The sequence below is a fragment of the Aquarana catesbeiana genome, linkage group LG12, assembly GCF_042186555.1.
Source record: "Aquarana catesbeiana isolate 2022-GZ linkage group LG12, ASM4218655v1, whole genome shotgun sequence".
NCBI classification, from domain to species: Eukaryota; Metazoa; Chordata; class Amphibia; order Anura; family Ranidae; genus Aquarana; species Aquarana catesbeiana.
The window spans coordinates 227,540,052-227,567,075 of record NC_133335.1 but is presented as its reverse complement, the minus strand read 5'-3'; the positions used below and the strand labels follow the sequence as shown (position 1 = coordinate 227,567,075).

The 27,024-nt window shown below is 47.7% G+C and overlaps 1 protein-coding gene across 2 annotated transcripts in view; it reads left to right on the top strand.

Moving 5' to 3' along the window:
* Positions 1–26,565, top strand: part of AATK (apoptosis associated tyrosine kinase) — a 67,819-nt gene extending 41,254 nt beyond the window's left edge. For both annotated transcript variants that reach the window (XM_073606852.1, XM_073606851.1), the window contains exons 9-13: positions 3,902–4,051; positions 7,545–10,380; positions 12,822–12,927; positions 14,390–14,614; positions 23,875–26,565. In XM_073606852.1, coding sequence (XP_073462953.1) covers positions 3,902–4,051; positions 7,545–10,380; positions 12,822–12,927; positions 14,390–14,614; positions 23,875–23,903 — 3,346 coding nt within the window. In that variant the 3' untranslated portion in view covers positions 23,904–26,565. The remainder of the gene's footprint in view (positions 1–3,901; positions 4,052–7,544; positions 10,381–12,821; positions 12,928–14,389; positions 14,615–23,874) is intronic.
* The last annotated feature ends 459 nt before the right edge of the window (positions 26,566–27,024 follow it).

The window sequence follows — 27,024 nt, the reverse complement described above, 5'->3', positions numbered from 1 at the left end:
TCCACACTCCTCTCCTGTACATACTGCTCACTGTCATACCCTCCACACTCCTCTCCTGTACATACTGCCCACTGTCATACCCTCGACACTCCTTTCCTGTACATACTGCCCACTGTCATACCCTCCACACTCCTCTCCTGTACATACTGCCCCCTGTCATACCCCCCACACTCCTTTCCTGTACATACTGCCCCGTGTCATACCCCCCACACTCCTTTCCTGTACATACTTGCCCACTGTCATACCCTCAACACACCTCTCCTGTACATACCGCCCACTGTCATACCCTCCACACTCCTCTCCTGTACATACTGCTCACTATCATACCCTCCACACTCCTCTCCTGTACATACTGCTCACTATCATACCCTCCACACTCCTCTTCTGTACATACTGCTCACTTTCATACCCTCCACACTCCTCTCCTGTACATACTGCCCACTGTCATACCCTCCACACTCCTCTCCTGTACATACTGCTCACTATCATACCCTCCACACTCCTCTCCTGTACATACTGCTCACTATCATACCCTCCACACTCCTCTTCTGTACATACTGCTCACTTTCATACCCTCCACACTCCTCTCCTGTACATACTGCCCACTGTCATACCCTCCACACTCCTCTCCTGTACATACTGTCCACTGTCATACCCTCTACACTCCTCTCCTGTACATACTGCTCACTGTCATACCCTCCACACTCCTTTCCTGTACATACTGCCCACTGTCATACCCCCCACGTTCCTCTCCTTTACATACTGCTCACTGTCATACCCTCCACACTCCTCTCCTGTACATACTGCCCACTGTCATACCCTCCACACTCCTCTCCTGTACATACTGCCCCCTGTCATACCCTCCACACTCCTCTCCTGTACATACTGCCCCCTGTCATACCCTCAACACACCTCTCCTGTACATACCGCCCACTGTCATACCCTCCACACTCCTCTACTGTACATAATGCCCACTGTGATACCCTCCACACTCCTCTCCTGTACATACCGCCCACTGTTATACCCTCCTCACTCCTCTCCTGTACATACCGCTAACTGTAAAAACCCTCCACACTTCTCTCCTGTACATACTGCCCCCTGTCATATCCCCCACACTCCTCTCCTGTACATACTACCCACTGTTATACCCTCCACACTCCTCTCCTGTACATACCGCCCACTGTCATACCCTCCACACTCCTCTCCTGTACATACCGCCCACTGTCATACCCTCCACACTCCTCTCCTGTACATACTGCCCCCTGTCATACCCCTCACACTCCTCTCCTGTACATACTGCCCACTGTCATACCCTCCACACTCCTCTCCTGTACATACCGCTCACTGTCATACCCTCGACACTCCTCTCCTGTACGTACTGCCCACTGTCATACCCACCACACTCCTCTCCTGTACATAGCATAGCTTCAGCATTGCCGGTTGTGCCAGGAGCACAGTTTTCTCAGGCTTAGATACGGAACGGAGAGGAGTGTGGTCTCTATATAGAACGGAGAGGAGTGTGGTCTGTATATGGAGAGGAGTGTAGTCTGTATATGGAGAGGAGTGTGGTCTGTATGTGGAATGGAGAGGAGTGTGGTCTGTATGTGGAATGGAGAGGAGTGTGGTCTGTATGTGGAATGGAGAGGAGTGTGGTCTGTATGTGGAATGGAGAGGAGTGTGGTCTGTATGTGGAATGGAGAGGAGTGTGGTCTGTATGTGGAATGGAGAGGAGTGTGGTCTGTATGTGGAATGGAGAGGAGTGTGGTCTGTATGTGGAATGGAGAGGAGTGTGATCTGTATGTGGAATGGAGAGGAGTGTGATCTGTATGTGGAATGGAGAGGAGTGTGGTCTGTATGTGGAATGGAGAGGAGTGTGGTCTGTATGTGGAATGGAGAGGAGTGTGGTCTGTATGTGGAATGGAGAGGAGTGTGATCTGTATGTGGAATGGAGAGGAGTGTGGTCTGTATGTGGAATGGAGAGGAGTGTGGTCTGTATGTGGAATGGAGAGGAGTGTGGTCTCCATATGGTCCATTCCTCTGTGTCCTCCTATTTGGTTGGGTGGAAGGGGGACAATGAGCGGCGTTGTGTTGGGGTGGGGGGGGGGTTGTGTAGAGCGGGTTGGGTGCGGATACTGGCACAGGCCTTGTCTTCTGGTAATTACAAGTTCTATGGGAGACAGCGAGTGAGTCGGAGTTCACAAAGTAAATAAACAAGTGCAGACAAAGGAGCTCAGTGTGCCGGGCCGGGGGGGCCGGGGGGGGGGCCAATGAAAAGAGAATAGAATGATCGCTCCCGGCGTGTGTGACGGCGTTGCTGTCTGGCGGCAGGTGCAGCATCACAATGTTCTGGTCTTTCGGTGGTTCGGGTTCTCGATGCATCATTGTACATTCCAGCATTCTGTAACATTCCACTAACTACATGGGGAGACTTCTGATGCAGCGGGGGGAGTGAGACTTCTGATGCAGCAAGGGGAAAGAAACTTGTGGTGCAGAAGATAAGGGGAGACTTAAGATGTAGTTGAGGGAGGCCTCTGATGCAGCAGGAGTTGGGGGGAGACCTTTTATGCAGCAGAGTAAGACCTTATGCAGCAGGAGTGAAGGAAACTTCTAATGCAGCAGAGGGAGTGAGACTTTCTTGTAGCAGGATAAGTGAGACCTCTGATGCAGCAGAAAGGTTGAAATTTTTGGTGCAGTTGAGGTAGACCACCATCTCCTGCTGCATCAGAAGTCTCCCTTCACTTGCTGCATCAGAGGTTTCCCTACCCTTGTTACATTAGAGCAGGTGTAGGCAACCCCGGCCCTCCAGCTGTGCTGAAACTACAAATCCCATCATGCCTCTGCCTCTAGGAGTCATGCCTGTGATTGTCAGGGTCTTGCAATGTCTTATGGGACTTGTAGTTTCAAAACCGCTAGAGAGCCGATGTTGCCTACCCCTGCATCGGAGGTCTCCCTTCCCTTGCTGCATCGGAGGTCTCCCTTCCCTTGCTGCATCGGAGGTCTCCCTTCCCTTGCTGCATCGGAGGTCTCCCTTCCCTTGCTGCATCGGAGGTCTCCCTTCCCTTGCTGCATCGGAGGTCTCCCTTCCCTTGCTGCATCGGAGGTCTCCCTTCCCTTGCTGCATCGGAGGTCTCCCTTCCCTTGCTGCATCGGAGGTCTCCCTTCCCTTGCTGCATCGGAGGTCTCCCTTCCCTTGCTGCATCGGAGGTCTCCCTTGCCTTGCTGCATCGGAGGTCTCCCTTGCCTTGCTGCATCGGAGGTCTCCCTTGCCTTGCTGCATCGGAGGTCTCCCTTGCCTTGCTGCATCGGAGGTCTCCCTTGCCTTGCTGCATCGGAGGTCTCCCTTGCCTTGCTGCATCGGAGGTCTCCCTTCCCTTGCTGCATTGGAGGTCTCCCTTCCCTTGCTGCATCGGAGGTCTCCCTTGCCTTGCTGCATCGGAGGTCTTCCTCCCCTTGCTGCATCAGACGTATCCCCCACCCCCCAACCAGAAATCTTATCCCGGAGGTCTCCACCAACAACTGCTGCATCAGACGAGGCTTCCAGTATACAAGTGAAGAGTTGGAAAGGGGAGTGAGACCCCTGATGCAGCAACGGGAGTGAGACCCCTGATCTAGCAAGGGGAATGAGACCTCCAAAACACTGATGAAAGGTTGACTTCTAATGCAGCAAAAGGAGTGAGACGTCTAAGGTTTTATGAATGTAATTAGCATGTTGCATGGGGTGGGGGGGAGGGGTGGCTTGGTCCAAGGAAGGTAAAATATAAAAATGTAATCAAATTTGGCTTTATTACAAACCACAACTCCACATAGCACTTTATCAATGTGCGGTTTATTCGTTGTGCACGATCGCTCTCCTCCTCCCCTCCAGCAGGTGACACGTTGCCTCGTTTTCCCCCCCATACAGGTCCCTGGGAGTCGCACTGTGGGAGCTCTTTGAATTGGGCCGCCAGCCCTACGAGACGTATTCCGACCGCCAGGTCCTCAGCTATGTCATCAAGGAGCAGCAACTCAAACTACCGAAGCCGCAGCTCAAGCAACTGCAGTCAGACCGCTGGTAAGAGACGCACAACGATGGCACCGCCGGGGTCAGTGCCGATCTGATGGGGACGAGGAATTGGGCCCCCCTGAGGATGGCCAGAACCTTACAAAAGTTTCTTTCCCCTATCTAGGACCTGTTCTTGTGACCCCTCATTAGCCTCATTATTTTATTTTTATAATAAAAAAAAAAAAAGAAAAGTGAAGAAATTTTATATGTAATGAACACAAAATGAAAAGATAAACAAACCTAAATACACCCCCTAAAAAAATACCCCGTAAAGAAAGAAAAAGTTCCAGTTTAGCGAAATCAGTGGTATCTGCTCATGCGGCATTATACAGGTATATACAGATAGGGGATCCATTACCCAGAAAGGGGATACCAATACCAATAGGGGATCCATTACCAGCAAAGTAGAGACCAATACCAATAGGGGATCCATTGCCCAGAAAGGAGAGACCAATACCGATAGGGGATCCATTCCCTGCAAAGGGGATACCAATAGGGGATTTATTATCCGTAAAGGAGAGACCGATACCAATAGGGATCCATTACCCATAAAGGAGAGACCAATACCGATAGGGGATCGGATACCCAGAAAAAAGAGACTGATACCTATAGGGGGTCCATTACCTGGAAAAGGGATACCGATAGGGAATCCATTACCCGGAAAGGGGATGCCGATAGGGGATCCATTCCCCAGGAAAGGGTATACCGATAGGGAATCCATTACCCGGAAAGGGCATACCAATAGGGGATCCATTCCCCAGGAAAGGGGATACCGATAGGGGAAAGGGGATACCGATAGGGGATCCAATACTTGGAAAGGGGATACCAATAGGGGATCCAATACCTGGAGAGGGGATACCGATAGGGGGTCTTATTAAAGGCCGTATCCACCCACAAGTGATATTCCAGTATTGCGTAGTTGCTGGTGTCTTGTGTCTCTGGGGAGTCCATTGATGTCACCCCAACCGAATTCCCAGCTCAGCCCAAGTGATGGTGTCACACTCACCCAGTGGAAATTGTAGATTGCAGAACTGGGAGGCCCATCTGGTAGAGTGACACCAGCACTGGGGGGGGGGGGGGGGAGCAGATTTGCACCAGGGCAATCCCACGTTTGGAGAATCCAGAGGCCTCTGAATTACTATGACATCATGAGCACTTTGGATGATGTTTGCAAACTTTCTATACTGAGGACTCTTCTTCTGGGATGGAAAGGCTGAGAAGCACGCAACAGGGAAAACAGGAACATACAGTGAGCGCATCATCATGGAAACTTATATTCACCAGGGAAATTAGCAGCACGCGGTAGGCATGGATGTGTCACTAGAGAACAGATCCATCCTATTAAACACTATAGAAACTGGCAGAGCTCAGTCAACGTTCTTCCAGATCCACGTCCAAGAACATTGCGTAGTCACTGATTCCACACAGGAGGGGAGGATAAAACACTGATGTACGATAGAGGTGCAGAGATCTCCCAAGGGGTCTGTTCACCCAGATGGGATGGGGATTCCTGGGTCCATCCACCCAGATGATTGGGGATTCCTGGGCCCGGCCACCCAGATGATTGGGGATTCCTGGGCCCGGCCACCCAGATGATTGGGGATTCCTGGGCCCGGCCACCCAGATGATTGGGGATTCCTGGGCCCGGCCACCCAGATGATTGGGGATTCCTGGGCCCGGCCACCCAGATCATTGGGGATTCCTGGGCCCGGCCACCCAGATCATTGGGGATTCCTGGACCTGACCACCTTGATGATTGGGGATTCCTGAGCCCGGCCACCTAGATGGGATTGGGATTCCTGGGCCTGGCCACCCAGATGGGATGGGGATTCCTGGATCTGGCCACCCAAAAGCTGGTGGGAAATCCAATGGTAAGACGTGATGGGGTTCTTGTTCTCCTTCTGCCCCCTGAGATGTACTGGGCCTTCTGCCCATGACTGAGCATTGACGTGTCTTCTGGTTCTTTCTCCAGGAGGGAAATAGGAGTCCTATTCTATTGGTCATAACAGATCTCACTGTTGGGGTCCATGGAAGATATGAGAAACCATTAGGTAGTTCAGCTTTTCACCACCCAAAAAGAAATTGTACCCCACACCCCGGATATGAAGTACATTGTACAGACTCAGATTGCCCACTGTACAGTATATCATTTGTCCTTGGCAAACATATGAATGGAATATTCATAGGGGTCACATGTATAGTATTAGCTCAATTTGATCCTATTTGCAACAGACTGAGCAATCCCTTTTTAGAAGGTTAGAAGTATATTGCCCAGCCCCTGGTGATCCGCCATATACTATGTTATCCAGACTTGTGTATTATTGTCTATGTAAACTAATAGATATAAGACTAACTGACTGACATTTACTTTGCTGATCTCCTGCATCTCTTTTTCAGCCACTTCTGTCTACATCAGGGGTCTCCAAACTTTTTAAAGAAAGGGCCAGTTTACTGTCCTTCAAACTTTAGGGGGCCGGTCTGTGGTCAGTGGAAGATGAAAATTTCCTGGCATCAGTGGGAGGAATAGTGCCCCATCATTGGTGTCATTGGTGTCAGTGGGAGGAATAGTGCCCCATTGTTGGTATTAGGGAGCGTAATAGTGTCCCACCCCATTGTGTACTTAAAAGTGGGGTATACCTGTATATGTAGATACATACACATGCACGTGTGTTTGAGCTTAAGGGTGCACACCCTAATGCATTAGGCTGCGCACACCTATGAATAGTACAATTGGGAGGCAAGGACAAAGCATTGCCACCCTATAGGAGGAAATTGGTTGGATTAATAGGAATGATTTTAATGAGAGCTGCAGATTTAAAAATGTGCAAACTTCATTTAAGTAGTCGTCAATGGCCCAATATATTCAGAATAATTGCCAAGTCTTCATGGTGCTTTGTTGCTCAGTGTACAGGATATTGCCCAGCCTTCCACCGGCCGAGTTAACAATCTATTGCTTTGCCTGCTGGGAGACACAATAAAAGGAGGACCATTAAAGGATTAGGATTATGTAGGAGGAGACCTCGCACATTATTGTACCCACCCAGCCTTGAAGCAACATTTCGCTAGCATTACCCAAAGCCTTGACCGAACCCGTACGCCATAGTAAAAGTCTTATCTAAGTGCCGGTACCCCAAGATGTCTGCTATTATTTTTGTTTGCCAAAAAAGCCTCTTCTGTGCCACTCTCTGATTTTGTTTTACTTTGATCCTGGGGCTTGACTTCATGTCCAAACCCTGTCAATTGCAACTGTCCTGCCCATTGGGACTGCCTCATTGACCAATAAGGCCACTTTCATTGGGCAGGGAGATGGTAGTTGGTGGAACATCGCCGTTAGGCTATCGAATGCTGGGCCCTTATAATAAAGTGAAACTCATAGAGGGGCACAGAAGAGGATTTTGACGTTTAAACTTTCGAGTACAGCGTTACTTTTGGGCACAGCAGGGAAAAATTCTTCATTAAATTCCTAATCAATGTCCCACTCATGCTGTTTATTTTCTCTTAGGTATGAGGTGATGCAGTTTTGCTGGCTGCAGCCTGATCAGAGACCAACCGTGGAAGAGGTCCATCTACTACTTTCATACCTGACTGTGAAGGGATCTGGCGAGCTGGAGGAAGAGTTTGAGAAGCGTTGGAACTCTATGAAACCCAATGGTGGAACAGATGGCGGGTTTCACCATGAGCCCGAGCTGTCCTCTTACCCTCTGCTGGAGCACTTTACTTCGGATGGGTTCCACTCAGATGGAGATGATGTGCTGACAGTGACTCAGACCAGCCAAGGGCTTAACTTTGAATACAAATGGGAGCGTGGGCGGCATGAGCAATATCCACTGAGCCCTGGGTGCCAGCCTTACCAAGATATGTACTATACAACCAGTGCTGGTGAAAGACTCAGTCTTGGAGTGTCACCATCTGGCTACGATGACAAGGACTGCAACCCAAACTCACGCCCGCTTGAGCTGGTGCCCGTTCTAAGTGCTCGTAGCCCTTCAGTGGCAGGAGACTACTATATTCGTATTGAAGAACCTTTGGGGAGCAACATTGAACAGGACTATAGCCCACAGCATGAAGAACACAGCGTAAAACAAAAGCAGGAACTTTCAACAGAGGACCAACCATGTGGCGATAGTCCTATAAGCCTTTCCATGGAGCCCTTGCTGGAAGTTGTCTGTTCTGCCAGGGATGATAGCTCAGTCAATCAGGCCAAAAACCAATGCTCCAGCCCCTCCTATGGAGGTGAGGCAAAGGAGAAGAACGTGCTTGACTGTTCAAAAGAGGACAGTAATGACTCCAGTGTATTTAATGACCCCCTTGGGTCTTCTCCAGCTTATAATCAGCTTGGCATAAATGAGGCAGAAAAGATGGCTGCGCCAGAGAATGAGGACTGTAGTTTCACCTGTAGAGACACTTTAGATTTGGCTGCAGTGAAGTGTGAAGGTGAAGATGTAGAGCAGGTGGGCTTTCAGGAGGACCTGTCATCAAAGACCTCTTGTCCTGTTGCATTCTCTCCACACTGGGCATCCAACATCTCCTCAAATAATAATGTCTCCAGTGAACCGCAACAGGTGCCTGGCATTTGGTTAAATCCACGCTCGGAGGACTCCCAGACTGGTGAGACTGAACCATTTGGTCCAGAATCGTGGCAGATTGCAGAGTCTGGGGAGGGGGACAATGTCACTTCTTCAACAACAGTGGAGGATCAGTTTTACGATGCTGAGGAGTTTGCAATGCACGACTGTTCGGTGGAAGCAGTTTCCGGAGACTCACACCTCCAGTTCTCTTCTCCTGTGTCAGAAACATCTGATATTAAATTCTCAACATTGCAGTCGGATGAAATCCGCCATCCTCTAGCATCCACAGACAGTGAAGAAGTGACCCCTGAATTAGAAATGGATCCTCTCGGAGTTTGTTTTATAGAACATTCTGAGCCTCCTACACGCGACCTTCACATAACAGAGGAGGACATATCTGTCGCTGGATCTCAAGGGGCTTCCCTACAAAGCTTATCAGATGAACACTGTCATCTCAGCAAAGATAAAGAAAACCCAGAGAGACTGTTTAACAAAGACTTTTACCAAACTCCCAGTGACAGCGATGATGAAGACACCATGGAGCTGACTTCAGGGGTCTTCACAGACCTGTCTAGTGAGAGAGGAGACACAGCCCCGTCTTTCAGATCCCTACAGAAACAGGTAGGGACCCCAGATTCACTGGACTCCCTGGACATGCCATCAACTGCTAGCTCCTGTGATGCCTTCAGCCTTGGAACCTATGCACCTTCTGCACAACATAAAGCACTGGACAGTGGTTATGACACAGAAAATTATGAGTCTCCAGAATTTGTTTTAAAAGAACCACAAGAGAGCCGGGAGACTGAGGGATATTATCAGCTGAGCCAACCTTCAGAACAGAGCCTGGAACCTGGAGACATGCCAATGTCCCGCTCGGTCAGCAGTGACTTACAAGGTCTGGATGCCAAGAACCCCTACAGAGACTCTGCATATTTCTCAGACTATGACTCTTTTAATCGGGAGGAAGAGGAGGAAGGAGACCGAGGTGAAGAAAGGGAAGAGGAAGGAGCCACAAAGACTTCTCACTGTGTAGATCTAAACTTGGAACCCATAGCACCTAAGCTAATAGAAAGTACTGAGAACCTAAATGATGACCAAGGACAATGCCCGGCCACTGTAGAGACTGATAAACCTCCTTCCCCTCTGCCTGCATTACCTTCATCACACTCCCTGCTTCAGCTGCCTCTCATCATAAGAGAAGAGTCTGTAGATGAGGGCTTGGGCTTAGAATGTTCTAAAGACTCTTCTCTTGATAAGCAACCCATCACAAGTTCCACCATCAAGTCGTCCTCGCACAGAACCTTTACCCTGTCCCCTGTCCAGCTTTGTCTCACCAAAGCATGCACTGTAAAGCAGGGCTCAGCCGGAAGCATCACTTTGACCACTGGACTTCAGCCAGAAGAGAAGACGACTTCCAACAGGGAATCATCGGGGGCGTGCCCCCTGCCCAAATGCCTCTCCCCACCTCTTATCCGAAAGGAGGGCAGAGTGGGCGATTCCACCGATGATGACGAAGAGGAGGAAGAAAGTGAGGACAGCGATGAATCCGACGAGGAACTCCGCTGCTACAACATCCAGGAGCACAGCGAAGAGAGCGAAGAGGAACATTCCGCCATCCCCATTGTTATCACTGATAACGCCAGCGCTAGTCACTTGCGAAGTCTTCTAAAGACGCCAAACTTCTTGCCCCAGACTGCCTCCGAGGATTCCGATCGGAAGAAGAAGGCTGTATCTTTCTACGATGATGTTACTGTCTATCTATTTGATCAGGTATGTGGGTGTGGAAGTGCACCTTCATTGTGTGGGTCATCGTTTAAAAAATGATGAAGTCCAGGTTAGCCCAGTTGGGTGTCCCCATTGCCTAGCTACCCAACAAGCCTAGACCTCCCTCATAGGTGCTATGCTGTAGCCTGGCTTCTTTTTTTGCAATATTTTTTATTGTTTTATCAAAATAAGAATGTACAAACTGGGATCAAGAAGATGAAATCCGATACAAGTTACAAATGAGGCCTAAATTCCCAGTCCATAGGCAACATATTGGGGTAGAGCATAGTCCTCACATGTCCTGTGGTCTGAGTAGTAGCCTGGCTGCTATGGTAGCCTGTGTGCGGTCATTACCCAAAAACCTACAAGTTCATTTTAGTGAACAAAAAAGTAAATCCCAAAAAGAGGTGACCCCGACCTTTTGTTCAGGGGTGCCGCCTGGCAACGGTCCATTCTTTTCATACAGCAGATTGGCTGTTCGATTGATGAGACCTTTCTATGTGGCGTAGATTCTGCATGAAATAGAGTTGACTAAATAGCGAGAGCCATAGCAGACTAGCAATGTCTTTTTTTTTTTTCTACACCAGGGGTCTCCAAACCTTATAAATAAAGGGGTCAGTTTACTATTCTTAATACTTTAGGGGGACTGGACTCCCACTAGTAAAAGTAAGCAATCCACCATATTTGGTGTCAATGGGAGGAATAGTGCCCCCTATCATTGGTGTCAGTGGGAGGAAAAGTGCCCCGTCATTGGTGTTAGTAGGATAAATAGTGCAAAAGGGCTAAATAAAAGCGAACAATTGGCTGCAGTTTGGAGACCCCTGTTCTACACGGTAACTGCTGTGGTGGTAAAACGGAACCCCTGCCAGACCATACTGACCAGCACTTTAGGTTTTTTCCATTTTCGTGGCTAAAGTGGAAACACCCTTTTACAATAGTGTGTGATGTATAATGGGTCAACAGGGAGTCATCTAAAATGAACAAATCTGGGGTGTTCCCCATAAAGCACACATCTCAGGTTCTTATTACAAGACTTACCCTTAAAGTGGTTGTTAAAGTGGGGTTCCGCCCAAAAATGGAACTTCCGCTTTAAGTGCAGGCGACCCCCTTGATATGCCTCATTTGGCATGTCATTTTTTTTTTTTGGGGGGGGGGGGGGGGGGGTTACCCTGTTTTTAGAGGCACCCAGCTCCCACTTCCTCCCCTGGCGCCGCAGCACCGGAAGGAAGATCACCCCCCTCCCTCCCTCCCTGCAATCTTCTGGGACACGTCACAGGTCCCAGAAGATTGTCCGGCCATTTGCAGTGCGCCCCCGGCTGTGAAGCCACAGCCGGGTGCCCACAATTAGAACGCGCTGCGGAGAGGAGGGGGAGAGGAACGGGGCTTCGTATGCCGCATGGCTGGACCGTGAGACAGGTGGGTGTCCGATTATTAAAGGTCAGCAGCTACACTTTTTGTAGCTGCTGACTTTTAAATGGGCGGAACTCCGCTTTAAGCCACTCTAACCTGTATACACCATCAGCACTGCCTCCTATTGTAGTTTCCCCCTCTGTGTGTGATTTATAAAAATAAATGCTGCAAATACCTAATTTCATTGCCGAGATTGCGATCACATGACTGGCCAGCTTTCTCCTTTTCTCCTCTGAGAGATGCAGTGGGCGGGGCTGAGATTTTCCTGCTGATGTCAGTCTGGAGGGGAGGAGGAGAGAGCTGGCTGGTCATGTGATCGGAATCTCAGCTCTTAAATTAGGTTTTTACAGCATTTTATATTTATAAATCATTCACAGAGGGGGACACCGCAATAGGAGGCAGTGATGATGGTGTATACAGGTTAGTGTTATGAGAGCAGCAGGAGGGGGGAGGGGCGGCTCACACACAGACAGAGAGGGGAGGGGGGAGGAGGACACAGGAGCAGAGAGGAGAGCAGATAGCAGGCTGCTGATGACAGAGGCACGTAAACTGACCACGGTGTCAGGGCTCAGCAGCCATGATACACCGTGGTCAGTTTACAGAGGGGTGGGGAGAAACTGGCAGGATCAGCCAGGTTTTTTAGGTGTTACAGGGGGCCAAATGACACAGGACAAGCACTGTGTCATATAACATGCTTTAAAGGAGCGGAATCCTTTTTTTTTTTTTGGGTTAACAAACGTGCCCTGTTTGGACACCCCCCCCCCCCCCCCAGGGGGGTGGTCAGCTGCTTTGTAACGGTATAAAGGAATATCTGAATCTACCATGCATGCGCCCCCTGCTTCCATTGCAGCTAATGATGCAGGAAATGCGGTGGCAGGTAGTTCCACCGACGGGTGGGGCTCAGTGTGGGGTGGCCGCAATCATTCAGAATTGGATCTTGCTGAAAGCGGAAAGTCCCTTTAACTGGTGATAGCTTTGTATATGTATTACATTGCAGTGGAAGCCTTTATTCAGACTTGTCTTTTTGTGGGTTTTAGGAGAGTCCAACACTGGATGGGGCAGATCAGGAGATCCCAGAACTGCCATCTCTGCTGCAGGAGGTCCAGCAGATAACCTATAAGGAGTCCTCCAACCACCTCTTAGGTAAAGCAAGGGCAATGCAGATCATTTAACCTGAACTCCAGGCAAACCACTAAATACCTGGATGGAACACATAAAGAGGAGTTGCTTTAGCTGCCAGAGGGTTTCTATTCCTGTCCATCCAGTCCTGAGATTTACACAGCTCTGCCACACTGCAAAAACCTGTCTAACATGAACCATCCCTCACCCAGCCTGTGACTGTACCGTGAAAGAAGAAGCAGCAGACTGATGAGTTCATCTCTCTGTCACTCTGCTCTCTCTTCCTATCAGCATGCTAATTATTAGCACATGAGCACTCCACTGGTTGACTCCTTATGCTGCTCCCCTTCTACATTTATCAATGTATTATTGATTATAGAGCTGTGATCATTTTTGTCTTTCATATCTGCCTGGAGTTCAGCTTTAAATCTGATTCTTTTGTCCTGGAAAAACTTAAACTCTTCTTTATGGACAGTGGGATGTCCAGGGACAGTCCAGTCTATGGCTCATTATGTTTTTTTTTTTTGTAAATGGTATTTATCTTTTTTAACCTCTTTGCACCGACCGCCTCCCGGCCCTATAAGAGTTCTAAAAGCCGGGCATTTGGGTCATGTGGCCACTGCAATCTCAAGTGCGCTCTCAGCGCAGTAAGTTGTAAACACAGGGCCGCATATGTGCAACCGCTCTGCGTCGGGGCCCGACCGCTGAGAGGCCACATATATGTGTATGGAGGATGGTGCCAAGGGGTTATAATAAGGGCTGATAATTTTATTTTGAACCATTATTGTATAAATAAACATCTAATGCAGGATTCTTCCATGATTTAATGATTTAATGTGTGGGGTGGAATAGAAAGCCTAGTACTGGCACTGTGGGCTAGAAAGCCTAGTACTGGCACTGTGGGCTAGAAAGCCTAGCACTGGCAATGTGGGCTAGAAAGCTTAGCACTGGTGCTGTGGGCTAGAAAGCCTGGCACTGTGGGCTAGAACGCCTAGCACTGGCGCTGTGGGCTAGAAAGCCTAGCGCTGTGGGCTAGAAAGCCTAGCACTAGCGCTGTGGGCTAGAAAGCCTAGCACTGGCGCTGTGGGCTAGAAAGCCTAGCACTGGCGCTGTGGGCTAGAAAGCCTAGCACTGGCACTGTGGGCTAGAAAGCCTAGCACTGGCGCTTTGGGCTAGAAAGCCTAGCACTGTGGACTAGAAAGCCTAGCACTGGCACTGAGCTAGAAAGCCTAGCACTGGCACTGTGGGCTAGAAAGCCTAGCACTAGCTCTGCACTTCTTGGTAGATCCTGTACAGTGAAAACCTACACTGCACTGTCCGTGCCTGGTGAGTAGGGGGGGAGGTTTGCATTCAGGCCTATGTTTTCCTATTTGGACCACAATGTGAGAGGTTATAGTCGCTCGTTCTTTCTCATGTCATACCTGTGTACATATCATCACCTGTTTTGCGGCAGGTCACAAGCTCACTATATTTTTTCCCCTGACAGATGGCAGCTTTGGATGGGACGGCGAGTTGCATGTTAAACCTGTGAAAAGCTCTTTTGTCACCTCGCTCCCACCAGTGATGTTGAACACGGAAGTGAACAGAACCCCTGAGCCCGTCCAGAAGCCGGCGCTGCCCGTTCAACTCTCCAGGTTCAGCGTGTCTCCCACTGCCGTGTCCCGGTTCTCCATAACGCAGGTGGCGGATAATGCCACGGGGCCACTGGAAGGTGAGAGACAACTTTACATCTTCTGGAGATCAGGAATTGTAGGATGAGTGCAGACCGAGCTACTGGATAACCCTTCCATGACTTACCTTCCTCTGTAGGTTCCAGCACCAGCTCTTACGTTTTAAGTCATTGTGTATTATTCTAGTTAGCTGGACACTATGGTATTGGAAGCGTTGTGGGTTCATAGATAATACTTAGGGATGGACATGTGTGCAGACTCTACTGAGACCTATAAGGCCATTATTACTATACGATTACTATATTGCATCTACCTACCTACACTATATAGCCACAAGTTCCTGGATACCCAACCATCACACCTGTACGAGTTTGTTAAACAACCCATTGTAAAACCATGGACATGGGGGGAGGGGGGACAGAAAAGGGACAGAAAAATAGTCTAAAATGTCTTTGTATGATGGAGGATTAATAGTATTCCTCAGGTACTGATGTTGGATGAGAAGACATGGCTCATGTGTTCTAACTCATCCCAAAGGTGATCAGTAGGGATGAGGTCAGGGATCTGACACTCACGTTCCTCCATGACCTCAAACCTACTAAACACCTTTGGAATGGGAAGACTTTATCCCAAAGGTGTTCCTTAGGATTAAGGGGAGGTACTGATATTGGATGAGAAGACATTATACAAAAGGTCTTCCAAAAGTAAGGATGAGGTTGAGTCCCTTCACACATCACACCTATAAGAGCTTGATGGACACCTATTCCAAAACCATGGCCGTTAATATAGAGTTAAAACCCTCTTTGTGGCTATATTAACGGCCAATTCCCACAGACATCCTCCAAAATCTTGAGGAAAGTCTTCCCAGAAGAGTGGAAGATTATCTGTGAAGACTTTCCTCAAGATTTTGGAGGATGTCTGTGGGAATTTGTGCCCGTTTGTGAGGTCAGGTTCTGATGGTGGATGAGAAGACATTGGCTCACCATCGGTGTTTCAATTCATCCCAAAGGTGTTCAGGAGGGATGATGTCAGAATGTTTGATTTCCTCCACTCTTCTAGGAGAGATTTCCACAAGATCGTGGAGTGTGTCTGGGAATTTGTGCCCATTTTATGAGGTCAGGTGATCGGTAGGGATGAGGTCAGGGCTCTGTACAGGACATGGGAGTTCCTCCACACCAAACAGGTCATTATGGAGATGTTGGTTGAGAAGACCTGGCTCATTCAAGATTGTTGAGTATATCTGAGAATTTGTACCCAATCTATGAGGTCAGGTAATTGGTAGCGTTTAGGTCAGGACTCTGCACACCATGTCTGGTCACGCCATGTCTTTATGGAGCTGGTTTTGTACGGGGGGGGGGGGGGGGGGTCATGCTTTGTACACAGGGGGGGGGACACTCATGGGAAAACAGAAAGGGTCTTTCCCAAACTGGACCACAAGGCTGGAGGAGCAGGATTGTCTCCAATGTCTTTGTATGATGGAGGATTACCAGGACCCTTCACTGGAGACACCTGAACCCCATCATTTGAAGGGGGGTCACATACTTTTTGCCATGTAGTGTATCTATCTGATCTGTTATCCATCTGGTTGATTTAGAAGTGTATCAGAAGTTTAAACCTAGGAATACATTTATTTAGTGGTGAGATGGCCCACACTCATGGGGGGTAAAGACGCGGACATTACATCTTTTATCTTTGATGAATGCATTAAAGCTGAATTCAACCCAAAAGCAAACATTTCTCATATTGCAGATTACCAATCATTAGATGTGATGGCTGCATTCGTTTTTCATTTTTTTTTTCGGTTTTCTTTCTTCTATTTTCACCTGGTGATCCTGCCACTAAGTCTGTTGTTTTTCAGCAGAACAGGCTGTCCTGCAGAATGTATCAGTTAGACGGATGAGACAAACCATTTACCACTGATGGGGGGTGCTTACAATGATTGGCTTTTATTTATTGATGTCAAATCTTTATCCCAAAAGGAAGAAAACTGTCACTCTAACAGATTATAAAGTGTGATCTGGAGTTTGGCTTCAATGTGTTAGTGTATCTAAATCTGCTAGTCCATCTAATACCCCCCCCCCCAGACTGGCAATGCTGCCCCCTGTGCTCCTTCCTCCAGAGTGGGGGGCGCTCTAATGCAGGAGGTGTGTTACTGGGCAGATCACCAGGTGAAAATAGAGCCTAAAAAACAAAAAAAAAACGAATGCAGTCGCCACATATAATGATTGGTAGGCTGCAACATATTCTAATTCCCAACCAAAGCTGAGAGAACAGGCGGAGTCGCCCTTTAGGAATTGCCTGTGTTTCCTCTCACCCTCCTCGAATAATTGTCGAGTCCTCTATGTGTAGTCGGACGGAATGTTTGTTTGCTGTGAGGAAGTGAGAGGAGACTCGGGCTGGGCGCGGCTGCCTTTGTGGTTTTTTACATTTGTAGAAAACAGACTCGCCAGCAACTCACACGGTATGGAATGCATCACTGCGGGATGGCGAGCGTCACCGACACGCGTCACACGGCGGCTTTCCTAACATCCATTCCATGGAGGAGACCTATCACACATTACACAGCATGGACAGTTTTATTATTGTTATCCGCAGCATTGGGTCCGGCCATGCAAGGCAGCCATCAGAAATTGTGGGGCCCCTTACAAAGCTTTAGGCCTGGGTCTGACCCCTTTACAACAGAGTTTACCCTTTTCATTAGGATCCACAATGTTCCCCCCCTTACATCAGAGTCCCCCCCCCCCCCTTTTGTCATCAGTGTCCCCAGAGTCATTCATCGTTTACATCAGGGTCCCTATAGCCCCTCTTACTTCAGGGTCCCCCAGAGCCCCTCTCCTTTAATTGGGGTCCCCCGGAGCCCCTCTCCTTAAATCAGGGTCCCCAGAGTCCCCCCCTTTTTGTCATCAATGTCCCCAGAGTCATTCATCGTGTACATTAGGGTCCCCCAGAGCCCCTCTCCTTTAATCAGGGTCCCCCGGAGCCCCTCTCCTTTAATCAGGGTCCCCAGAGTCCCCCCGCCCTTTTTGTCATTCATCGTTTACATCAGGGTCCCCATAGCCCCTCTTACTTCAGGGTCTCCCAGAGCCCCTCTCCTTTAATCAGGGTCCCCAGAGTCCCCCCCCTTTTTGTCATCCGTGTCCCCAGAGTCATTCATCGTTTACATCAGGGTCCCCATAGCCCTTCTTACTTCAGGGTCTCCCAGAGCCCCTCTCCTTTAATCAGGGTTTCCCAGAGCTCCTCTCCTTTAATTAGGGTCCCCATAGCCCCTCTTACTTCAGGGTCCCCCAGAGCCCCTCTCCTTTAATTAGGGTCCCCATAGTCTCCCCTCCTTAAATCAGGGACCCTAGAATTCCCCCTTACATCAGAGTCCCCCTATCATTAGGGTCCCCAAAGTCACCCCCTTACATCAGGATCCCTAAAGCCCCCTGTACATCAGGGTCCTCGAAACCTCCTTAAATCATGGTACCCAGAGCCCATTCCCTTTCAATAGGGTCCCCAAAGTTAGAAGGGAAGAGCAGAGTTGGGTAAGGAGAGCGGAGAGGTTTAAGAGAATAGTTTGGGGTAGTGGAAGGGGAGGAGGGAGTATTGTGAAGACCCCATTGCTTACATCAGGATCCGTTCCTCTTCATTGGAGCAATCGGCTACAGGACAGGTGGAAGCTGGAAGGCTGAGCACCCAGCAACAACTGATTGTTTGAGGCCTGGGCCCCTTGGGATGCCCAGGCCCCTTACATGTGTATGGGCTCCCCCCCCCCCCCCCCCCCGTGGTGGCCCTGCAGCCATAGGACAACTTTATTATTGTTATCTGCAGCATTAGGTCCGGCCATGGGACAGCTTTATTATTTTTATCTGCAGCATTGGGTCCGGCCATGGGACAGCTTTATTATTGTTATCTGCAGCATTAGGTCCGGCCATGGGACAGCTTTATTATTGTTATCTGCAGCATTGGGTCCAGCCATGGGACACCTTTATTATTGTTATCTGCAGCATTGGGTCTGGCCATGGGACAGCTTTATTATTATTGTCTGCAGCATTGGGTCCAACCATGGGACAGCTTTATTATTATTTGCAGCATTAGGTCCGGCCATGGGACAGCTTTATTATTGTTATCTGCAGCACTGGGTCCAGCCATGGCTCCCTCAATCTGTGTAGGGATGGGTGTAACACACAAATTGTGCGTTGTTTTGTTTTTTTCCAACACCTTTACATGCGTCTACAGCGCATGGATTTTATTATTAGTCTAATATTCTTATTCCATCACATGGGCAGCTGCCACCCCCCTACATTGAGTCCAGAGGCTTTAAAAACGAAAAAAGGAAATGGAACATGTTCAAGTCATTTTCAATATTCTGAAATCTGCATCTTCCATTAAAATAACCGATGGAGATCCCGCCATACTTGTCTTTATTCAGGCACTTCCTGTTATAGGGCTGACAACTCTGTCCTGGTCTTCTAGTGTGCTCCTGGGTTGTCAACCTTAGGGACTATGGCTCCATTCGCACCTGGGCGATTTTGAATTAGCGGGCGGAATCGCCGCCATTTTGCTTGCGATTCTGGAATTGCGGCAATACGCATTCGCGATTTGCCATTTATTTCTTAATGGCGCCCCAAACGCGGTACAATTTTGCTGCGATTATCAAAAAAAACGTCGGCGGCAAAAATCGCACCGCCAAAAGATTTGGTACGTAAGCTCCTTTGTAGTGTTTTTTGAGTGTAAGGGAGACCCGCTCTAATGAATGGTGCCGCTCCAAAAAAACGATCCACTGAAAAACACAAAAACGTGCTGCAGCAGCTGTCGCTGTGTTACGCTCAGGTGGGAATGGAGCCAAAAAAAAAAAAAAAAAGCATCGTGCTGACACACATTACACCGGGGTGGTCCTGAGAAATGCCAGGCCGCCATCGCTGTGCGCATGTGGACAGGAAGATGATCAGCGCTGGGATATAACAGAAGGGGGCGATAAAGAGGTGAAAATGGGATTTTGTTAATAAAAGGGCGATTGTTTATGACACGCCCGTGCTTCTGCATGCACACAGTGGCTCAGTGGTTAGCACTTCCTGCCCTGCAGCACTGGTTTAAATCTAGATATGTGCAATTCGTCTCCAATTCGTTTTATTAACGGTTTTTGACAAATCCGTTAATTCAGAAATATCCGAATTAACGAATATCCGTTTTAACAAATTTTTCTGAATATTCGTAAATTCAAAAATCTGAAATAATAACTAACTAATAATCACTTAACTATTACTAACTATTAAATTATAGGTATTGGAAATTCCTTTCAAATTTGGCTGTTAGTGAACGTAACGAATACGAATTTATCCGAAGTTACGAATTATCCGAAATAACGAATGCCGCATCTAAACAAATGGAACGTAAGGAATCAATAAATAATAATAATAATAATAATAAAAACTTATTATTATTATTAATTTGTTCCATTGCATTTGTTTAGATGCGGCATTCGTTATTTCGGATAATTCGTAACTTCGGATAAATTCGTATTCGTTACGTTCACTAACAGCCAAATTTGAAAGGAATTTCCAATACCTATAATTTAATAGTTATTATTTTTAGTTAGTTATTCTTTAGCATTGGATTTTCTTTCTTATTTTCGAATTTACGAATTTTCAAATTTTACGAATTGCAATCATAACGAATGACCCGAAAAACAAACAAAAAAAAAAACGTATTTTCCGGCAGTGCACATGTCTATTTAAATCCCAGGCAGCATAGAGTTTGCATGTTCTCCCTGTACCTGTGTAGATTTCCTCCGGATACTCCAGTTTCCTCCCACACTCCGAAGACATGCTGGCGGGAGAGCCCCTAGACATTGATGTAACCCATATATGAGGAAGTGGCTTTTCTTCCATTTTGCTGCACAGATCCATGGGTGCTCAACCTGGGGCCCTACAGCTGTTGCGGAACTACAAGTCCCATCATGCCTCTGCCTGTGAGAGTCATGCTTGTAACTGTCAGCCTTGCAATGCCTCATGGGATTTGTAGTTCTTCAACAGCTGGAGGGCCACAGGTTGAACACCCATGGGCCCCCTTGGACCACTCCTGATCTCATATTATTGATCAAGAGTTGGGAGGACCCCCTCCCAGTCATGTGATCACTGTAATAACCAATGGGAACCCACCCCTGAACAGTTTCTCTTCTCCAAGGAAGAAAAGATACATTTTATTAATAATGCTCACTAGACTAGAGGCAACATTTGTATTTAATAAAATCATTAAAAAGATAAAATGGCAAATCTGAGTGAGTTGTAGAAGCAGAATTCTTGGTGTCTAAGAACACCCCCCCCAAGGTTGCCACCTGTCCGGGATTCACCCGGACAGTCCAGGGTTTTGAAACATATGTCCAGGTTTTAGGTCGACTGAAACCCAGACACATTATTCAGACCGGGCTGTTTCTCCCCAAGTAACCAACATAGTCACCCACAAATCTTTTGCTGCCCGGGGGCTGTGGGCGGCTGTCTGGTAGCAGGTTTGGCATCACTGGGGCGTGGGGGGGGGGGGCAGGGCGATGATGTCAGCGAGACATGTGCAGTTTGTTTCGTTCTGAATTAGAATAGTACCGAATTTTAAATGAATCCAAAATAAAAAAAAAAATTTGGACGAAATTCGAATAGGTTTTAAATACTTTTCGAATTCAAATAGTTTTCCAATTTCTAGAGAGAAGAAAATAGAATAGAAAAAAAAGGAATAGAATAAAAAAATACATTTTTTTTTTCTATTCTATTCCTTTATTTTCTATTCTATTTTTATTCTTTTTGGAAATTGGAAAAACGATTCGAATTCGAAAACTTTTCGAATGTGAAAACTATTCTAAATTGATTCGAAAACTTTTTAAATCGATTCGAAAACGAATTCCGAAAAAGAATTAAACGAATTTATGTAAATGAGGAATTGAAATGATACAAATTTTTTCATTCTGCACATGTCTAATGCCAGCAAGAGCAATTTGACGACACCCACAGTTCGCTGCGGCACACTCTGCGCACTGCATTACTACTCTCCTTGGGGCACCCAAAGGCCACTAAAGTGTGCAGTTTGGCTTAAAGAATAGGAGGCAACACCCCCCCCCCCCCCCCCCCATTTCCTTTTTTTTTTCATTCTTACTCCTCCTCTCCCTCTTTCTTTTCTTTTCCTCCAATCTTGTATTGTTTTTTATTTTGGAAGTTATACAGTGGGGGAAATAATTATTTGATCCCCTACAGATTGTGTAGGTTTGCCCACTTACAAAGAAATGAAGGGTCTATATTTTTTATCATAGGTGTATTTTATGATAGAGACAGAAAATCAACCAAAAATCCAGAAAAAACACAATACAAATGTTATAAATTGAGTTGCAGTTCAGTGATTAAAATAAGTATTTGACCCCCTACCAACCAACTATAATTGTGGCTCCCACAGACTGCCTGTAGTAGGTGCTCATGTGGTACACAGATTAGTCCTGTCAATGTAAGGCTGGCCATACACTATTGAATTTTCCTGTTCAACTTTCCTTTAGATTTACCAAAACCATATAATAGGAGGTCAAACCTAAACACTTTCAATTTGGATGCAATCAGGCAGGCCCTTGTACTACATAGTTGAAGGTAAATCTAAAGAAAATTGAACAGGAAAATTGTATGGTGTATGGCCAGCTTTAGAAGGTTCTCCTAACGACAACTCGTTATGTGTATAAAAGACACCTGTCCACAGAATCTCTTTCTTCCAAACCTCACCATCATGGGCAAGACCAAAGAGCTGTCAAAGGACATCAGGGACAAGATTGTAGACCTGCACAAGGCTGGAATGGGCTACAAGACCTTCAGCAAGAAGCTTGGTGAGGAGGAGACAACTGTTGGCGCGATTATTCGCAAATGGAAGAAATACAAAATAACCATCAATCGCCCTTGGCCTGGAGCTCCATACAAGATTTTGCCTCATGGTGTGAGGATGATCGTGAGAAAAGTGAGGAATCAGCCCAGAACTACACTTGAGGAACTTGTGAATGATCTCAAGGCAGTTGGGACCACATTCACCAAACAAACCATTGGTAACACAATACGCCGCCATGGATTGAAATCCTGCAGGGCCTGCAAGGCCCCCCTCCTCAAGAAGACACTTGTACAGGCCCATCTGATGTTTGCCAATGAACATCTAAATGATTCAGAGAAGGATTGGGAGAAAGTGCTGTGGTCAGATGAGACCGAAATTGAGCTCTTTGGCATTACCTCGGCTTGCCGTCTTTGGAGGAAGAAAAATTCTGACTATGACCCTAAGAACACCATCCCTACAGTCAAGCACAGAGGTGGAAACATTATGCTTCAGGGCTGTTTACCTGCTAAAGGTACAGGCAGACTTTGCCACATTGAGGGGCCAATGGACGGGGCCATGTAGTGTAAAATTCCCTCAGCCAGAACACCAACGATGGGTCGTGGATGGGTCTTCCAGCATGACAATGACCCAAAACATACCACCAAGGCAACAAAGGAGTGGCTCAAGAAGAAGCACATCAAGGTCATGGAGTGGCCTAGTCAGTCTCCAGACCTTTAATCCTATAGAAAATTTATGGAGGGAGCTGAAACTTCGAGTTGCCAAGAAACCTTAAGGATTTAGAGAAGATCGGTAAAGAAGAGTGGACCAAAATCCCTCCTGAGATGTGTGCAAACCTGGTCACCAGCTACAAGAAATGTCTGACCTCTGTGCTTGCCAACAAGGGTTTCTCCACCAACTACTAAGTCATGTTTTGCTTGGGGATCAAATATTTATTTTACTCACTGGACTGCAACTCCATTTAAAACATTTGTATCATGTGTTTTTTCTGGATTTCTGGTTGATATTCTGTCTCGATCATATAAAATACACCTATGATAAAAATTATAGACCCTTAATTTCTTTGTAAGTGGGCAAATTTACACAATCTGCAGGGGATCCAATCATTATGTTCCCCACTGTACATTGCAGGGAATGTAACAAACTTTGTTGCAGATTCCCACCTGATGTTGCTCTGAGAAATAGCTGTTTGCCCCCCATGTCCTGTGCAAACTGATTCTGAATAAGAGGGTCTGGCTCATTATAATCACCTGATGCACGCTGTGTTCTGGAGAAGAAAGTGGCCAGGTCTGCATCCCTGTAGAAATGGTTAACCCTTAGGGGAGTATCTCGCCAAAACTGAAATTCCTATTGCAGGGAATGCCTAAAATTTTACTTCCGATCTCAGGAGCAGGATATGACATTTCTGGGGTTGTGTGATGGGAATACATTGATTGGCTGATTGATTAATGAGTTTTGTGTCCCGTTTCCTCAACAGATAAGGCGCAACCCGCAGAGAAGATCTGAAGTTTCTGGAAGGATTCGGGATTTCTCAGGACAGGAGGACGTGTGCTGCAGATCTGGAGGTCATGGAGAACCTTTATACTGTTACTTCTCTGCCGCGGGCCCGGAAACCCCCGACACGAGCGCCGACCGCCGAGGGTGTGCGCCGGGCGGGACTGACACCGCAGCCTCTCAATGGGACTTTCTTTTGTTTTTTGTGATTTGCACTCGAGGAAATCTTTGGACTTGACCTGAAGTGTCTACAGGTTTGAGTGTTTTCCTGTGAGCATTCGTTGGTGTGGGAGGGTCCTTTGAGCGTTCGTTGGTGTGGGAGGGTCCTATGAGCGTTCGTTGGTGTGGGAGGGTCCTATGAATGTTGGTTGGCGTGGGAGGGTCCTATGTATGGATGTATATAGGCACATCTGTAAAATGTATGCGTGTGGTTTGTGAATGGATTAGTTACTCCGTGTATATAGCTATATATATATATAATGAATTTATAAAGGCATTACTCTTAGAAAGACAGTTAAAGTGTACCTGTCAACAGAGCTGTATTGTGGCCACAGGGCATTATGAAATTGCTCAATTTTAATTTTCGGGGCAGTCTGTTACCTCGTTCTCTCCACCCGTCCCCCAGTGTCCTATCTTTAGAAGCAAGTGGTAGGTCAAGGGATGTGTGGGGCCTGAACCCCTCACTCTGCAGCTCACACAATGGGAGGCCAAGGGCTGTATGAGGCCCTGGACCCCTCTGCAACTCACATGTGATGGGAGGTCAAGGGCTGTATGAGTCCCTGGGCCCCTCTGCAACTCACATTTGATGGGAGGCCAAGGGCTGTATGAGGCCCTGGACCCCTCTGCAGCTCACATATGATGGGAGGCAAAGGGCTGTATGAGTCCCTGGGCCCCTCAATCTGCAACTAACATGTGATGGAAGACCAAGGGCTGTATGAGTCCCTGAACCCCTCAATCTGCAACTCACGTGTGATGGGAGGCCAAGGGCTGTATGAGTCCCTGAACCCCTCAATCTGCAACTCACATGTGATAGAAGGTCAAAGGCTGTATGAGTCCCTGGGCCCCTCACTTTGCAGCTCATGTGTGTTGGGAGGCCAAGGGCTGTGCTCAGCCTGGACCCCTCACTCCTGCAGCTCGCATGTGATTGGAGGGTCAGGGGCTATGAGAGGTCTAGGGCTGTGCTCAGCCTGGACCCCTCATTTGTGATTGGAGTGTCAGGGGCTGTGAGAGGTCTAGGGCTGTGCTCGGCCTGGACCCCTCACTCCTGCAGCTCACATGTGATTGGAGGGTCAGGGGCTGTGAGAGGTCTAGGGCTGTGAGAGGTCTAGGGCTGTGCTGGACCTGGACCCCTTGCTCTGCAGCTCACTTGTGATGGGAGGCCAAGGGCTGTGCTCGGCTTGGACCCCCTCAATCTGTAACTCACTTGTGATGGAAGGACCTTCAATCCTCCCAAGAAAGCGATGAACTCCCTTCACTGATGGGTGCAGGGGCTCCTGAACGATCTGGCGCTCTCAGCTCATTGACTCAAATTGGTGAGCTGTGCTGTGTGAAGTCCACATGCGGACTGAGATGGACCGGTGGATCGGGGAGATGCTGCTATAGACGGCTGGTCAGTATAAGATGTGGGACTGATCAAAGCTTTCTTTTTTTTTTTTTTAAAGAAAAGGGCTCTGACCTCACAAAGCCCTCTTCACCCAATAGAAATGAATGAGCTGAGATCCAAAGAATATATGTTGTTTTTTTTTTTTTTAACCTACTTTCCTTGCCTTGGGCCCCAAAAACCTTACAAGGGCCCATCCCGGGGTCACCCCTTTGTCATATAGGTTAGGAGCAAGTAAAGAAAAGGTCCCCCCCTCCCCCTCTAAACTTGCCTAGCTGAGGAGTTGCCATGCGGTGGAGCGAAGGTTCATACCTGTGCACATGTGCTTGGCAGTTAGAGGCACTCATGACAGGTACACTTTATAATAGCTCTCACCCGGCTCCGCGGGGGCGGGTCTTAACTGATGCACTGGGGAAACCTTTTAATTGTTTTTACACTGAAGACAAAACTTTTTCTCGTTAATCGTCTCGGGCACAGGGCCACTCCTGCCAACGCCGGATGCACCTCCGCTGTACACTGAATGGGCCAGCCCAGCCCCCCCTGCACTTAAAGATTTGAGGTGACTTCATCATGGACGAATTTCCTTTCCGGCTTCTGTGGCGTGGAATGCGCTTGCTTGGGGGCCACCCTCCCACTGTATTCCGATTGGTTGGACTGGGGACACAATATGCCACTTTTAATGTACTTCGCCCCCCCCTTGTGCCCTCAGAGGAAACCCCTCGGGGGGGGGGGGGGGGTCGGTAGACACGTCACATGACCTGTGGACAACCGTCGCCCTCTACAGGGCTGGAGGTGAAACCGCCAATCGCCTGAAAGGGGGCGGATCCTGTCGGAGGATGTTGTTATTCTCCATATTACCTGCTGATGTTATTGCTCGCTGTGTCTATCCATAGAATCTATAGAGGTGGATGAGAAATATTTATATTTTGTAACAGATGATAAATGAACTCTTTACAAAGCCGATGCTGGTGGTGGGTCACTGCAGCGTGTATGTACATAACTATATCCTGTATATTCCCAGTGAGCGTTCTAGGGGCTGTTGCATAAATGATTTATTTTTTATGATAACCGCCATATGATTGGTGCAAGTTGTTTTGTGTATAAAAGGAAAAACACATGTGGGCTATTGAGGTCATAGGGGGGGCATTTATACCAAATTGTCTTTTATAGTTGTTTTTTTTTTTTTTTATGTGCAGGGGGGTTTGAACCTCTGACAGGTTCTTATTGCTGGATTTTCCCTCACTTCCTGTGCAGGGGACCCAACAGGAAGTCAGAGGAAACTCTTATGATATTTTTGTGTTGGAGAGAGCAGGGGAGGGATCACAGCTCTAACTCCTCCCTGTTTTATCCTAAAAATTTAAAATTAGGGGAAGAAAACCGGCTTTGGTTCACAACAGTGCGGCTTTGAAATCGTGTGATTTACCTTCGATTTCATTAAGGCTTGCCACTTCATTTAACAGAAGTCAATGGAAGTCTCAATGAAATCGCAGTAGTAATGCAGGAGCCTTTTTTTTTTTTAAAGTCGCTGCAACA